We start from the raw sequence: 15,947 nt of genomic DNA, 5'->3' as shown, positions 1-15,947 counted from the left end.
AGTCCTACGGTCTCGCAGGAGACTCTGATGGCTGCATCGCTGTCGTCTATTGCATTGCTCTGCATGGCCTGCTCACACCATCAGCCTGGTGGGCAAAAGAGATCTCAGATTTCTGACACAGGATTTTGTTCAGTGTTAGTATCCTAACTCTCTTCCACTCCATATGGGGACGACATGGCCAGCATAGCCGAGAGAGAAGCTCTAAAGTTGTCTATAGCGTAAGACAGAGCAGGTACCGTGGTGAAGTCCCGCCTGAGGCAGTGAGTGGCCTGGGCTCCCACTGATGGCTATTTAACTATGCTGTCTGCTCACGATGCCATCTGTGAGAACAAACTGAGGGCCCCACTGCACAGTTACGTAGTGATGTGGGGAATTCTCTTCCTGGCTCTTTCTCACGGCTAGACCAACACTGTCAGGTACAATTATGGGCATTTTTATCAGTCAAAGTCAGCACTACTTACTTACTGAGTGGAGCTGTTCATTCTCGAACTCGCTGTTAAATGGGGCCCAGCTTTTAAAAGTCAGACAGCACCAGGCAAGGAAACGCTAGTGTCAGTTCAAAACTAGGCAGGAATAGTGCAGAGTTTTATGTAATTACACCAGGAACAAGTCAGCCGTCACAGAAGGAAGTCGGTGACTCTGCCCCACATTCTTGGTGTGCCTTTGTTAAAGGCAAGAGTCATTTGTTCCTACTCTGGTCAGTCGTATTTATGTGTGCTTACATCCAGTTCATACCGAAGACAGAAGTAATCACTGCCATCAACCCGTTTTATCGCCCCGCTTTTTGGGGTGGTGGAGGAGCAGCAGTAGAATCTCCATCTGGGAAATGGTCAGCTTGGGTTCCATACCTGCGTTGGATAAAAGCTTTTGCTAAATCATCACTCACTTTACTGTTTCTGTAGTTGGTAGTTTTGCTACAAAGTAATACATTCAGTATAACACATATTAGATTTTGCACTATATGATTTGGGGGCAAAGCACACTCAATATAAACTACCCAGAGGCTAAGGAGAGGACATAGTTTGTACCTATTTGCTTTGTTGCGTACTCCACTAATTAACAGGGGTGTCCACATGCATGCTTTACAAGGGCTATCAAACAGCTTCCTCCTGTTTTATTGAATTAAAGTCACTCCAGCTGTTTCAGGCCCACCCCTCCCTGCCCGATCATCTTCACCAACATGTTCAGTGCCTACCATCAGACGCTCACAGGTTCCTAAATAATAGCCATTGCTATTTTGTTTTTCATATTCTCTATACAGCCCCACCACCACAACAGCAACTTTGAGCCATTAGTAGCCAAGGTTTAAGGTATTCCTGTCGCTCATTTAGCTAGAGATGCTATGTATAGTTTCAAGTTGTCTTGAACACACCATTAGGTTAGCACAGCTAACAGCATTAGGTCAGGACAGCACTTTGCCATTGACTTGCATCGTTCAGTCCCACAGATAGGCTATAGTGGTAATACCGATAGTATATAGTGGTAATATCAAACCGATTTTTCTTCACATTCAGTTGCTATTTCTAGGTCATTTCTGAACGTTTTACACTAAAATAAGCTACATTTCTGCTTTAATCTCTATCTCTGGTGTAATGTGTTGTTGTCATATGTACTTTCTTCACTCATATCTTTAAATGTTCCTTTAATCTTGATCTAACTTACCTTCTTATCAAACTTCTTTATTCACATATTTCCTTACAAACATGTTTGTAGTATTATGTTCAACACTAGAAGACAGTAGGTTCCATGTAAGGGTTTTTTCTGTTGTCTGGCTCTTGAACAGTGTTTATGAAACGCTTCCTTTTTTTTGTGGCCCAAACCCCAATCTTCTATAATCAGATACGCGGCATAGCCAGCACAAACTATGTTTCACAATTGAATTCCTCACTTAAATGTAGTTGCTCCTCAGTGACCTCTGAGGGAAGCGTGGAGCCGATAAGTGTGCCTCTGATATTGCTGTATTGATTTTCCTGCGTTTGGACTCGGCTGTTTCTCTCTGTGGTCCTGGTTTCATTTTGCAGTGCCACAATAAAAATAACAGGCCAATGAAAGCTGCCCCCCGGGGGGAGAGCAGGCGCTTGCCAAAGGCCTCCTCCATTTTAAAGGCTAGCCTTTACCCCATTTCACATCTTCAGACCAGCGGTAAAAAGTGCATGCTTTGCCCAAGCTGCTGTGGATTTGTGTGTTAGTATGGCGGAGTTGCGTGATCCTGGTGTCACACATCTGCTAAACGCTCCTTTCACGGGTCCCGCAGTGCTGCTTTAACAGGATTGGACATCATCTTCAGTGTGCAGAACAAGCATTGATTCTTGACTGATGGGTAAGCTGTCCCAATCAGCAAGTGTGTCTGAAGCTAATAGGCTTTCTTTTCCACACTTGTGTATGCGTGTTGGTGTGTCTGCGTGCACATGTACATGTATGCTCTCTCAAGAGAAAAAGCACATTTCTATCTGTAGTTTGGTAGTAGCCACAGATGTCATTGTTCCGTACGTAAACATGGCTGTCCATTGGACATGTGTGTGTCTGGTCCTGTCCCCACTGGAGCCTGCGGCGGCGCTCTGCCCGGTTTGATCCAGCGCTCAGCGGAGAGCGATGTCCCCCCACCTCTGTCCTGAGAGGCAGCGTGTTGCAGCACCTCAGCTTTCCTCAGGACACGGGCCGTGGCCTGCCAGACTGCAGCAAGTGAATTATTCAAGAGATAAAAGTGAATTTATGTTTACTCCCTGTCAGGGTTTATATGCACCTCTGCCTGAGATGGAGGAGCCTGGTGATTTAGACAAGTTTGCGCTTGGGAGATTCATAACATATGCTCTGTGTTTCTCTCCCCCTCTCCCTGTGTCTCTCCCTCTCTGTGTTCTGTGGGCCTTATTGAGTTATCTTCACCCTGGAGAGTAAGTTATTATAGCGACACCAGGGGCTGACACTGAGGGAGATAACAGGAGGAAATCCAATTACCTTTTAGTGTTTTCTTTCTAATAGGATCCCTAATGCGGAAGAGATCTCTTCCCCATCGTGCCCCTGATTCAAACGGGCGATCTGATACCTGTGTGGGTACCAAGAGAGAGAAAGAGGAGAGGAGAGAGAAGACAGAGACAGAGTTAAGAGAGGGAGAGAGAGAGAAAAGAGAGCGAGAGAGTGGGACAAATCGAAGTCCTCTTTTTTTATGGGTCCTTCATGAGGGGTGAGATGTGGAGGGCTGTGGGGCACAAGGCCAGATGCTGGGCTCCAGATAGCGCTGCAGGAGAGAGACCGAGGTCACCCGTGGTTCCCCCACTCCATCTTTTCTCCCTCTCTCTCTTGTGCTCGCTCCTCTTTTATTGTCAGCCATCACTTGATCTTGATGTGGCGTAATTGAATAGACTCCTGATGGTGGTATGCGTGAGCTGCTCTGCTGTGGCTTGTGTAATTAGTGCTCCGTGTCTTTGTTCCTCGTCAGCCTGTGAGGTGATTGGCGCTGCTAATGGCATCAACCCTGCATTGGCCCTCATTACAGGCATGGTGTAGCCTGCTAACGTCATTAGGCTAGCCTCCTCTCTGCACCCCCACCACCCTCACATAGCATCTGGATCAGCACCACTGCACACTGGCCTGCAAAACACCACCTCTTTGATTTCAGATGTGCAGTGCTTTATTCACTCATGTTTGTTAATTGCATTGTAAAGATACCTTCTTAGAAGAGATTCTGTTCATCCAGATCTGTTTCTACATCTGTGGAGCATGTTTTTGATCCTGGCGTTTAGGAGGAAGAGACGTGCATGTTTTCCTCCGTCAGCTTGGCTCATGTGTGAACCCATGAGAGCTTTAAGTGTTGCCCCGACGCTGGGAGTGTAATCTCTTTATTGGCCCTTAATGGGGCTTAATCCCTCTCGTAATGGCTGGCTTTTGGAAGGGATTAGAGCGGATAGCTTGGCAGTATTAATATAATTGTCTTCACTGTGATTATGGAGTGAACGGCTGAGAAGAGATAGCCTGGCACGCCCTCCCAGTGACGCAACGCCTTCAGGCTTTTGCTGCTGGTCTGGTCAACTGCTCATTGAGAAGGATTTCTGAGTTCCCGAAATCTGCGGAACTGCCCCCTTTGGTCGAGAACCAATCAACTTTGAGCAGCTCCAACGGCTCTGGGTAGAGGCGTGTTCAAGGCAGCGGAAAGAGTGTTGTTATTGGTTTAAACTCGGCAATCCGCTTTCTGACATCTACCAGTAGCAAACCGAGGCACTTAAAGGAGGCGGGTCAACCAGCGCTGGCAAGAAACCGTGTCAGCACAGGCTGTTGGTCAGACTAAAGTCTCGCAGAGCCTTTGAAAGTCGATGGTAATCAGGCTAGAGAAGAGACTCATCCAGGGTCTGCGTTCAGTTTCCACATAAAGATGGTATACTTTTTAACCTTAGTGACGTGGAATTCCTCACACAATTCTCTGTCTCTTTTTGCAGTGTTTGTATTTGCAGTTTTTCTTTTGTGTTTGTCTACATTCTGAGTTGTAAGCAGCATGCATGTATTCCCTCTCCGCCTTGCTCTCTCTAATTAAGTCCCAAGGTGATGGCTCCGGTGAACTCATCATCTCTGGCTTTTGACCTTGTGTTGTGAACACCACATATGAGTCCCTCATATATGCACAAATAGGCTGTGTTCCACTGCCACATCATTTAAAGCACGGCTTGCCTGTGATGTATTTAGATTATGTACTTTATTAAATGAAGGATTATGTTATTGGATTTGTTAAATTGAAATGATTTGTATTTTCTACTTTCCACCAAAATTGAAATTTCTACTCTCTAGATATCTCAAGGTTAAGTCTTTGTTAGAGACAGCCATAGCCAGTTCTTTTCCCCCCGCTTGTTCAGTTCAGAATCTCCCCCAGCCTTTGTGAATCAAGTCGTGTTGTTGCGTTCTAGAGGACACCTTCATATTTCATCTCCTGTGCATCTCCCTCATTTGACTATTTTTCACCTCAAAAGGACAGTTAATTCGTGCCATTCCTCACGTGGCGTGACCTTGAAGTCATCAGGAGTGGGCGCGGCGTGGCCCTCAGCTGACTAATGGGGCTGTGGCCGCGCCTGCACCAGAGGGGGAGGGCCGGGTCTGGGCCAAGATGGAGAGTCTGCCAGCCACGCATTGTGACCAGTCCATTAAAAGCCCAGAATGAGCCGGCAGAGTGGAGGAGGGAGAGCGCCGGACACACAGATAGCATACTTTGATAAGTTGTTGCGTCGGCGTTAACCTTGATGGTCAGTGTGGAATGAGGATGGGGATGTTGGGGGCAAACATGTTCCAGCGGGTTCCAGAGGGACAGTTCTTTATTTCTCTCCCTCTGCTCATGTGGGCCGTGAGTGAGAATGAGGGAGAGGCGGCGGGGGGGAATCAATAGTGAGACAGCGCCGGCTGACAGGAGCATCGTTCCAGAATTGAGGTTGCTGTCAGACGTTGTCATGCGCTGACTTTTGTTCGCCATTGTACTTTTAAGCTGTCATTTTTCTTGCTTGTCGTCCCCTCGCGCTCCCAGCCCTTTTGTCTGAATTCCCCTGGTGCTGTTTTTTTTATTCCCCCAAATTTAAACTTGGAACGGGAGGGCCAAAGGATCAAGCACAAGGAGAAATGTATGAAATCTGATTTGTTCTACATCTCCATATCTGCTTCTTTGTTCTCCTCTCCTTCTCCCCATCCCCCTGCTCCGTCTTTTCCCCATGGCTCCCGTGCAGTCCTTCTAGGAATACCTTATTTGCTGGAGATTTGCATTCCTGCAGAGCAGGGACAAGGACACTCCCGTCAGCTGCATAGCTTTTCTGTCTAAATGACGCCCTTGGGGAGAGAGTGGATGCTGGATGGGACAGTCAATTGGGAAGGAAGGGAAGGTGATAGCTCTGGAAACATCAGGAGAGAGTGCAAATCCAAATGGCTTTTTAATAAGATCCCAGCTGTGCGTCTGCAGTGCCAGCCAGCGCGCGAGCGGCGCCTCAGGAGCCCTTGGCGTGTGTGTGCATGGCGTGTGTGTGCATGGCGTGTGTGTGCATGGCGTGTTTGTGCATGGCGTGTGTGTGCATGGCGTGCGCTGTGCGGGCACTCGGGCCTCGCCGCACTAGTCATCGGAGCCACCACACAAACAAGAGCTAATGAGCCAGTGCCCCGCGGAGCGCCACCATTATGCTTCTTAACCCTCCGCTGGAGCTCCTGCGTGGGCACACCAGTGCTTACGTGCTGCTGATGGCACACAGAGGCTCATCCACACCACTCACTGATTAACCAGCCCTCTGCCTTCAGCTCCGGTGGCATCTACACGTTTACTAGTGCAGAGGGGGAATAGTCAGAGCATCTGTTTTTTAAAGAAAGTTTTTTACTTTTTTATTGGTTGTATTTGGTACTCTGATCTGGGCTTGTATTCACAAATAATCTTAAGGATAAAAGTAGCTCCTAATTTACGGATTTAGGAGCTATTAAAAATAGAAATTAAAAACTAGATTAAGTAATTCCAGGGAATTACGAGTGCATGAAAATGTAGTTTTTCAACCTACCAAAACTGCTTGGGAACTGGTTATGTGTGCTAAATTATAGCTCAGAACTCAGGTTTCAGTCTTTCGGAATTAACCCTCATAAACGACCCTGTTGTGTCAAATGGGCTTTGGTTAGCATCAGACTCACTCACTCTATGAGGCTGCACAGCTAATGCTAGTCATTGCTATGCTAGTTAGCCACGGACTAGCTTACCATGCCCGTGAAGTAGCTGGTTGTTGGTATCCAACATGGCGGCACAATGTTAAGTCTATAGGGACATTTTAAATAGTTTTTAATTCATAGTTCAAAAAGTATAAAAGTTACAAAGTTGAAAAATACATAGCAGCCCTCTCCTATTGAAGACCTACATTACTATGTTTGAATGAAGTTTCTAAGTTACACGGTTGAAGCTGAATTGCACGCAGAAAAAGTGATAAGCGGAATAATAATAACTAAGAAGCCTAGGAAGAACAGTACAGTGCATTTTCATGCGCTGTTATAATGTCTGTGTCCTTTGGAACTTTAGGAGTCACCAAGTAATTCACAAAGCATTTTTGTGCTAAAAGTAGCACTTAAGTCTGGGACAGGTTATGACTAAGTAACCAAGTAGTTGAGAAGACAATCGTAAGCAGCTGTTTATAGCATTCCATGTTGCAGTGTTTAGAAATGCACTTGCTGAACCAACAACCAAAACCATTCAATTTCAACATTTAGATTAGATGTAATTGTAAATTGTAATTCAAGTTCAAGGGCCCCTCATCTAACGTATCTTCATATAGATTCATTTAAGAAAAAAAAACAATTGTGTAGATACTGCATCAATCCATAGTGTATTCAAATACAATAGGCTATTTACCTAGTAGCCTGTTGTATGTATGTATGTATGAGTTTATTTATTTGTTTATTTCTCTCTCCCTCGTCCTTGGTGGTGCTCATGTAACGCGTGACTTCTCACCAGTAAAGACCTCTCACTCATCATCAGCCAATCACCGTGGTCACTGCAAGCAAGCTCGTGCATGAAAAATGATGTCTACCAGACAGCAACGCAGCTCTTATTTGATCTTAGCAGTTGTCCGTTTCCTTACTAAAAGTTGGTCTCAGCTGTGAATAGGTTTTAAGAGAAAACTCCTAGTTAAAAACGTTTAGTGCGATTTAGCAGCACTCGTAGCAGTACAATAAAATGCTTTGTGAATATGCGCCCTGATCTGATAAAGCATTGAAATAGTGAAGGATTGAAAGCCTTAGAGGACTGCCAGAAGGTATGCATGACGTAAATGTGTAATAGGGAATATGATCTGTTTTATTTGGGGCTTTTCATCTTTTTAAGGCTACAAACGGCTGCTTTCTCAACAGCTTTTGTGCATGTGCAAAAGAAACAAATGAAATCATTAAGGTTGACCACCTTGTGCACAACCGCTCAGTTCACACGGTTTCTCTTCTTACCCAGTGGAGTGTGTTGTGCCTGCTTTTATTCTTTAGCTCCAACAATATGTTTTGTTGAGCCGTCTTTTGCCTGTGGCTCTGGTGGAACCATTCTGTCTGTGCATGCGTGAGCTCAGCGGTTCTGGGGACCATTACCCTGTCTGTGGCCATAACAGCCCACCCCTACCTCCCCTCCCATCCTACACACACACACACACACACACACACACACACACACAGCGACACAGATTACGCCACAGCCGCTAGTCAGCCTTGATCTCCCAGTTCTAATAGAAAACTGAGGATACAGCCCTCAGTGCATGTGAGAGCGCTGCTCTGGTGACGTGCTGTTGTGGATCATAGAGGCTCTATTAAGGCGAGCAGAAGGCACTGCTCTGCACTGTGCTCCACCATGATCTGATATTTCCTCTGTGGCCCCAACACCAGGATGCAGGCTTCACTTGGAGGCGCTAGACTACCTATTGTTTCTGACAGCATCCACATCCATTTGACCCAAGCAAGGCTGCAGAGCATGTGTACATCCCTCCGCCCCATTTAAAGAGAGCGCATTACTGGCTGTGGTCAATCCCTCACTGCTGGACTGGTGGGCAGGTTGCACTAATGCACTAATCTGCACATTTGGAGCTTTTGTTTGTGTTGAAGGTTGGTTTTCCTTTATGAAGTGCTGATGTGGGGTGTTGAGTTCAATGATAATTAACTCTTCCTGCCACTGTTGAGTTTACCGTGGTTTTCCTTATGAGCAGTCTTGCAAATATGTTTTAGCACATGTTTGTCACGCTATGATTTATTGTGTGCATATTTACTTACAGTATATATAGTTTTCTCAATTCATTTCCAACTGGTGAATGTCATTGTTTGTTAGTTTGGTTAAAAGAGAAAATGTGTGTGTTGTACGTAATTTATGCTCCTTTCCTGTGTTAGTGTGTGTGAGGTCCAGGCCGGTGCCTCCCTCAGACACAAGATGAATGGACATCCCCCTCTCACATCTCACATGTCTGTCCCCTCTGCCTCTGCCGGCATTTACAGGGGTTAACATTTAAACATTTACCCCCCCCACACACACACACACACACCGCGGCTCCTCTCTCTCTCTCCATCCTTTAAACATGTTTCCATCCCTCTCTCCCCCGCTCCTATCTCCCTGTTTAAGGTCAGGCCAGACCGTAATGCTGCACAAAGAGACATAGATTGATAATTAGGGGAGAGCGGATGCTGTAATGTGATTTATACCTATGGATTTCCTGTCAGATATGAAGACTTGTCCCCCAAATTGGAGGGGAAGCTCCATTACGGAGCACTCTGTGGCGGTTACTGCTAAGTTTTGCCTGAGCAGGTTGCATTTGCCAGGGGCCTTGTGGCTGCACTGCTCTCTGCTGTATCCGTGTGTGTTGCTGCTTGACTGCTGCCTCTGCTGCCTCTAATCTAATTTGGAGCCATAACACACAATGGATGGAGTAGGGGAATTGCATTAGAGGGCTTGCCGATCGTTGCCTTAACCTTTAGACTGAGATGGCTTTCTGCAGGCTGGGTTTTGTGCTGGCTGGGCTTTGTGCTCTGTTTTACCTCCAAACCCTCAGCAACCTGCCTTTACTCCTTATGTCCTCCACGCCCATACAATGAAACATGTATCTGTTATTAGTTTCCCTGCAAAAAGTTATATGTTATTATATTTAATACATACATTATTTAAGGTACTTAATAGAATAGTCAGTTTTATATAGATGATATCCCCTGTGCAGAGTTTCATTCCTTGAATTTTTCACCAGTTGAAGGTGTTTCCCCATCTTGCAATGAGATCAAAGGCCCTCTCAGATAACACATTCTGACAAAGAAATATGTTCCCCTCTTTGCATTGTAGGTATTTTCAGATTTTACACCCTGGAGGCATAAGTAAATATGTGTCCAGTGATATTAATCACTTTGACAACAGGCCAAAAATGACCCTGCACTTTCATTTGTTACCAACGTGGCTAGAATTTCTACACACCGGCTGTATGTAATCTCTCCCCCTCACGCACACACACACACACACACACACGCATACACAGAGGAAAACACACTCACAGTCCTCTAATCAATGGTGTGGCCCTTCAGGTCCGTGATTAGCAGTGTCATAAATCATTCCTGGAGGTTTACTTTGGAACGGTGTCTGTGAAAATGCCCACTATTAACAATGGAATAATTACTAATTGGACTAATAATAACAACACAGCACCAAGGTCAGTCAGTCTCAAATGCCCGCTGACTGTTGTCTGACCCATTATGTGAAGCTCCCTGCGGTTGGTCCAATTATCACTGGGTGTGGGCTACTATTGGGCCTGTGTGGGGTTAACTGATATTAGCTCAGCACTGCACCACCCTTAACTCAGCTGCTTCATGCCAATAATAGTGGCAAAGCATGTGTGGATTGGTAAGTAACATTAGATATTGTTTTAATTAGTTAGCCTCACATACAAGTGATTGTGTTAGTATACAGTTCCAGTGCTTGATGTGATTGTGTCTGTGGTCAGTGTGTGTCCATTGTGATATTAAAGAGTGCGTTGTGTTGTCCTGTCCTGTCCTGTCCCGTTGCAGTCCCACTGTGCGCAGTATGCAGCTGAGAAGAGAGACGAGGAGAAGATGTGTGACCACCTCATCCGCGCTGCCAAGTACCGCGACCATGTCACTGGCACACAGCTCATCCAGAAGATCGTCAACATCCTGACGGACAAGCACGGAGCCTGGGGCAGCTCCTCATTCAGGTACACACCCTCACCCTCTCTGCCAGCTATCAGGCTGTGGTCTCTAGTGTCTGCTCTGGCTCTCTCTCTTACTCAACCCCAAAGGAACATCAGTACAAGTGAATACTGCATAGATGTTTACTGAATGTGTTAATGATTATGCTTTCCGTCTTACCAGAATGTTTAGTGGCTAAGTCCAATGTAGCAGGTGTGACTATGAAATGAATAGTTATTAGTACACTAGTACATGTAGAGCTACAGGAGTGGAGCAAGTGTTCCTCCTTAGGCTTGAGTTACAGCGTTGCTCTCAGTACTATAGTCCCACCGTGTACCTCAGCCAGCAGGATTCTGCATTTGCATTGTGGAGAGGTTTGTTGAATCCTACCTATTTCTTGAAAAGGCCTTTTTTTAGGAGTGCATGCGGTTCACTTCATTTTCAGATCTCCGACGGCATCTCCTCAGGGAAATGTTGTGTCTGTAAAGCATAAGCAAGTGTACTGCTGCACTTGATCCCCATAACACACACACACACACACACACACACACACACACACACACACACACACACACACAGGCATAGAGTAACAAAGTCATTACTCGTCTCTCCCCCCCCCCTCCCTGCCTGCGTTGGGTATTGATGTCTCCCCCCACCTTTTCCCTCTTGGAGCCTCTATTAGTGGAACACTCAGACTAGCTATTTCCGTCTTTTATTCATCGGCGCGGTCATTATTCCTGGTGGGCGCTGGGCGGCGGGCCCGCCCCCTGGCCGAGTGCGTGTGTTGGGGTATGCGGCGCTGCTGGGCTGGGCTGTCCTGGAGCTGCGGCGTGATGCATGGCTGCTGGAGAGAGATGAAAGCCATTACTGCATTACCTCGCCATTACCGGCCAAACAGAGAGCCCCCTGTATTTATGTCAGCAAACAAGCGGCCGCTGGGATGGAGCGGAGAAATATGCCCTAATGATGCCTGTCTGCTCGCATAGGGTTCTGTCTAATCTGATGGCAGCAGCAGAGATGCTCTCTCCCCTACATTCCTACTCATTTCTCTGGCCTTAGTTGGAGGGGATTTCTCCAGAGACTCATCTCCAGTCCTGCGAGGTGCTTCAGCTTTTCCTGCTCCCACTTATTTTTTTATTTCTCCCTTTTTTATGTCGTTGTTTTTTCATTTTTCTACCCATTTCAATTTAATCTGCTTCCTGTACACATTTGAAATATGCAGGGCATGTTTTACACGCACACACACACACACACACACACACACACACACACACACACACACACACACACACACATAGGCCTCCTCTGGGTGGACGCAGGTCCTGGGCTCCTCTGGCCATTAGGCTGCTGCTGTGTGTGCTGTGTCTGTGTGTAGTGTTTGTAGTGTGCTGTGTCTGTGTGTAGTGTGCTGTGTGTGTGTGTAGTGTGCTGTGTCTGTGTGTAGTGTTTGTAGTGTGCTGTGTCTGTGTGTAGTGTGCTGTGTGTGTGTGTAGTGTTTGTAGTGTGCTGTGCCTGTGTGCTGTGTGTGTGTGTGTGTAGTGTGCTGTGTCTGTGTGTAGTGTGCTGGGTCTGTGTGTGTGTGTATGTAGTGTGCTGTGTCGGTGTGTAGTGTGCTGGGTCTGTGTGTGTGTGTATGTGTAGTGTGCTGTGTCGGTGCTGGGCCGTGCCGTGCTGCAGTATTGATGACTCTGGTAATGGGGTGGGATGGGCGCGGGCCCATGTTGGCAGTGGCCCTCAGAGCGGGCAGAGCCTCCAATCAATCACAATCACCGCCCTGCCATTACATCAATAGCACTGCTCAATTACCCACAAGCCCCCTGTGCCACAGCGCACAACACAGCCCCGGAATGCAGCAAGGCGAGAAACATCTGGTGCTGCAGCCCCCCCAACACACACACACACACACACACACACCACATGCAAACCTACACTTCACAATACCATACACACACACACACACACACACAAATGTATATGTAGATCCGTATTAAAGAACAAGCACCATCCATCCCATCCCCATTTCCACCTCACACATTTGTTCACCACATCAGAGTATTTCATTATTCACAGTAAGAAATCCATCTCCACAAAGGCCAGTGTGGACCTTTTGTTGGACTCTGCGCGCGCACGCACACACACACACACACACACACACACACACACACATTTGTCTGTGAAATTTGCGAGTCCTGCTCGCCCATCCATAAAGAGACATATTCCCCAAAGTTTCCCTTCAATAAAAATGCTGGGAATGAAAATATTATTGTGCCAGAGTGTGATGGGAGGTGTTGCTCCTGCATCTGTGCTTCTGATATCAGCTGCCACCCGCTGACCCACATGAATGCAATTTGTGTCTTAATATCCAGCGCTGGAGCCCTGTCCTCAGGAGAGCCAGGAGAGGAGAGGAGCGGAGCGGAGCGGAGAGGAGAGGTGTTGGTGATTTGGCTTGTTGTGCCTTGTGCTCCTCTCTCCGCCCCTCTCTTGTTCCTGTCTTGCGCTCCTCTCTGGCTGCATTGTGTCGGGGGTCCGTGGGGGCTCCCCCTCACTACAGCAAACAAAGGAGCTACACCTATCCCTCTGATCTCCACACACACTGCCCTTCACTGTCATCCCACTCACTCACTCACTCTTTTTTCCTTCCTTCTTTCCTCCTCCTTTATTCCTTTTTTTGATTGGACATCACACATGGGACAATCTTGTCTACCTGTTCATTCCCCCAACCCCCTCACCGCCCCCATCACTGTCTGGAGGTGCAGGTGTGCGCTAGACGGGCGGCTGCCAGAGCCAGACAGAGTCGAGCCCGACGACAGAAGAGCCACTTCCAGCACAAAAGAGCCCATAGACATCTCTCGTTTTTTATCTGCCTGTTTTCCAGCCCTCCTTCCCCGCCATCCCTCTCTCCCTCCCTCCCTCCTCTGCTCCATCTCCTGCTTTTTCTTCTGTTGGTCATGCTGTTTATTTGGGTCAGGAGATGGATCATCTCTCATGTATATTGTGTGTGTGTGTGTGTGTGTGTGTGTGTGATGGAGAGAGTGACGGAGGCTAGTCTCCGAGGAGCATTGGGCCTGTGTGCTCATCTCCTCCCCGTGGCAGCATAATGACTTGACTAATGTAGCATGGAGAGCCACTGTGGATGGCAGCCTCCGCACGCACCTTGCAGCGTCTCACAGATTGAACAGGATGCTGCAGATGGGGAAACGCAGAAGCACATGAAAGACAAAAAAAGACAGAGAGATGACAGGGAAAAACATCTGCTACAGTAAAAAGGATACTAAATAAATGTATTGAATTGAATATGAATTGGCTCATAACAAGATCACAAGATGTGCTGATTAGAATTAGGGCTAATCTTAGGCTTAAGCTGAAGGTGCCATCTCACATGCGTCCTTTCACAGGACAACTGTAAATGCTAAAAAGCAGCTTAATCATGTGTTTGTGTTTGTGCAGGAGCATCCAGGTTGTTTCCTGTTCCAATTGAAATGCATGTATTGTTGTGCGTGCCCCCCCTCCTCTCCCCCTCCCTGCTCTCCTGCTTCAGTGTGTTCTAATGGAAGCCCTGAGGCTGGAGGCTCGCTGCTCTGGGGACATCCATCTTATTGTGTGTCAGGGCCCTTGCCGGCAAAAATCTTTGTGATGCGCACTCCAATTTTTCACCAGTAAATCAAATCTCCCTTCTTTCAGAAAGATGAATGCTTTGAGGTTGTGGTGTTATAGAAAAAATCAATGCGGTCAAAATTGAAACAGTATGCCTCCGTATTGATCGGCCTTGTGAGATCGAAACTAACAGCTTTGTAACTGTTCCACAGGACAGTTAGCTGACCTGTAATGGACAAACTATCAATATTAGCATTACTATTTTATCTTGTAGTGTGTCATTTCACCCCCGACCATCAGCAGACGCAGGCTCTGGCTCTGCCACGGCCAGCACTCGCTCCTGCCTCCACACTTCTACAGTTCCTACGGATCCTCATTTTCACTAGTGCACTGAGAAACAATGCAGCCAATTTGCTCCAAGTTCTTTATGTAAAAATGCAGAGGTGAGGTGTTAACTGACCAAAATGCACCGCAGGCTACATTTATTTGTAGAAATATTGTTTTGTTGATGACATTTGTGTCTAAACAAGAAGAGAAGGTTGCATAGTCTTGTGATAAACATCTTCTACATTTGAAGCCAGAGATCAGCACCTCAGTTTGGTGTGTGCTAGTCTCAGTCTACACATTTGCATTCAAACAAACATTATTCAAACCGTTCTCTGCAATGCTGAATATATTTTCATCACCAACGTCAAATCATTTTTGGTGTCTTCCACCATTTCATTCTGCCTTTCTCTGTAAGACACTGTACTCATGAAGTCAATTGAAGTTGAGCTCGATTTGCTGCCCTGACATACAGTATGCAGCGCTCACTAATATTGAGCTCCGTATAATGTCATATATGTAAACACCAAACATACAGTAGAGAATATGTATGTGTGTGTATATATATATATGCACCACACTGGGTCCATGGCCCAGGCCCTAGTAGCAGTGCTGCTGGATGTGCTTGTGCTTGCGTGCTCTGCTCAGGTACGGGACATTAGCTCAGTCTGCTGCCATTAGCCTGAGACGCCTCACTGAAGAGCTGATGCATGTAGCAAAGCAGCGTCTGCTCACTGTCCATCAGCTGCAAAGCATTCTGGAGATGTGACCTGATGAACTAGCTGTCTCTCTCTGTGTGTGTGTGTGTGTGTGTGTGTGTGTGTGCACCCAGTACTAGAAGCCACAGTGCTGCCGTTAAAAGCAGCATGAAGTTGTAACAGAAGCCAAATGATTTCTGCCGTGGATGGTGGAGAGCTTTCAGGAGTGTTCAAGTTGGCCTCCTCAGAGGGCCGCTGCCATTAGCCTCTTGAGCTCTCAGCTGCCGAGCACATGAGTAACCCTAGACCGCCGGCTGTTTAGGGCAGCCTGGAGTGGCGTGGAGTGGCTGCTGGTGGACGGCCAGTGGACACGCAGAGCCCCGCTCTTATCGGCTCATCAGTTTCCCATCCCGGGATGTGCTGTCCGCATAAACACCGCGCCGCCACTACTGGCCATCATGCAGCCCGGAGCCTGCGTGTGTTTACACCAGGGTCCTTATGGGTGCACTATACAGGCTCAGGGCTCACAGCACAGCCTGCACCCACTGGCCACTGAACCAGTCTCTTCTGCTGTTATAAATGTGCTGGATTAACCCAATGTAATCCAAGCTGCATTTTTCAAGTTTACATTTTTCAGATCAATGTCTCCGCAACATCCAGTGCTGTACCTTATGTTGATGTTCCTGT

The 15,947-nt window shown here is 47.0% G+C and overlaps 1 protein-coding gene across 5 annotated transcripts in view; it reads left to right on the top strand.

Annotated features, from left to right (window-relative positions):
- The window catches only part of lrba (LPS-responsive vesicle trafficking, beach and anchor containing), a 193,282-nt gene that overhangs the window by 77,823 nt on the left and 99,512 nt on the right, over window positions 1–15,947 (top strand). For all 5 annotated transcript variants that reach the window (XM_062516552.1, XM_062516559.1, XM_062516545.1 and 2 more), the window contains exon 36: window positions 10,504–10,670. In XM_062516552.1, the coding sequence (XP_062372536.1) occupies window positions 10,504–10,670 (167 nt within the window). The remainder of the gene's footprint in view (window positions 1–10,503; window positions 10,671–15,947) is intronic.

The sequence above is a fragment of the Sardina pilchardus genome, chromosome 2 (assembly GCF_963854185.1).
Source record: "Sardina pilchardus chromosome 2, fSarPil1.1, whole genome shotgun sequence".
Lineage (NCBI taxonomy): Eukaryota > Metazoa > Chordata > Actinopteri > Clupeiformes > Clupeidae > Sardina > Sardina pilchardus.
The sequence above is the reverse complement of the archived record's forward strand: the minus strand, read 5'-3'. Positions and strand labels throughout refer to the sequence as shown.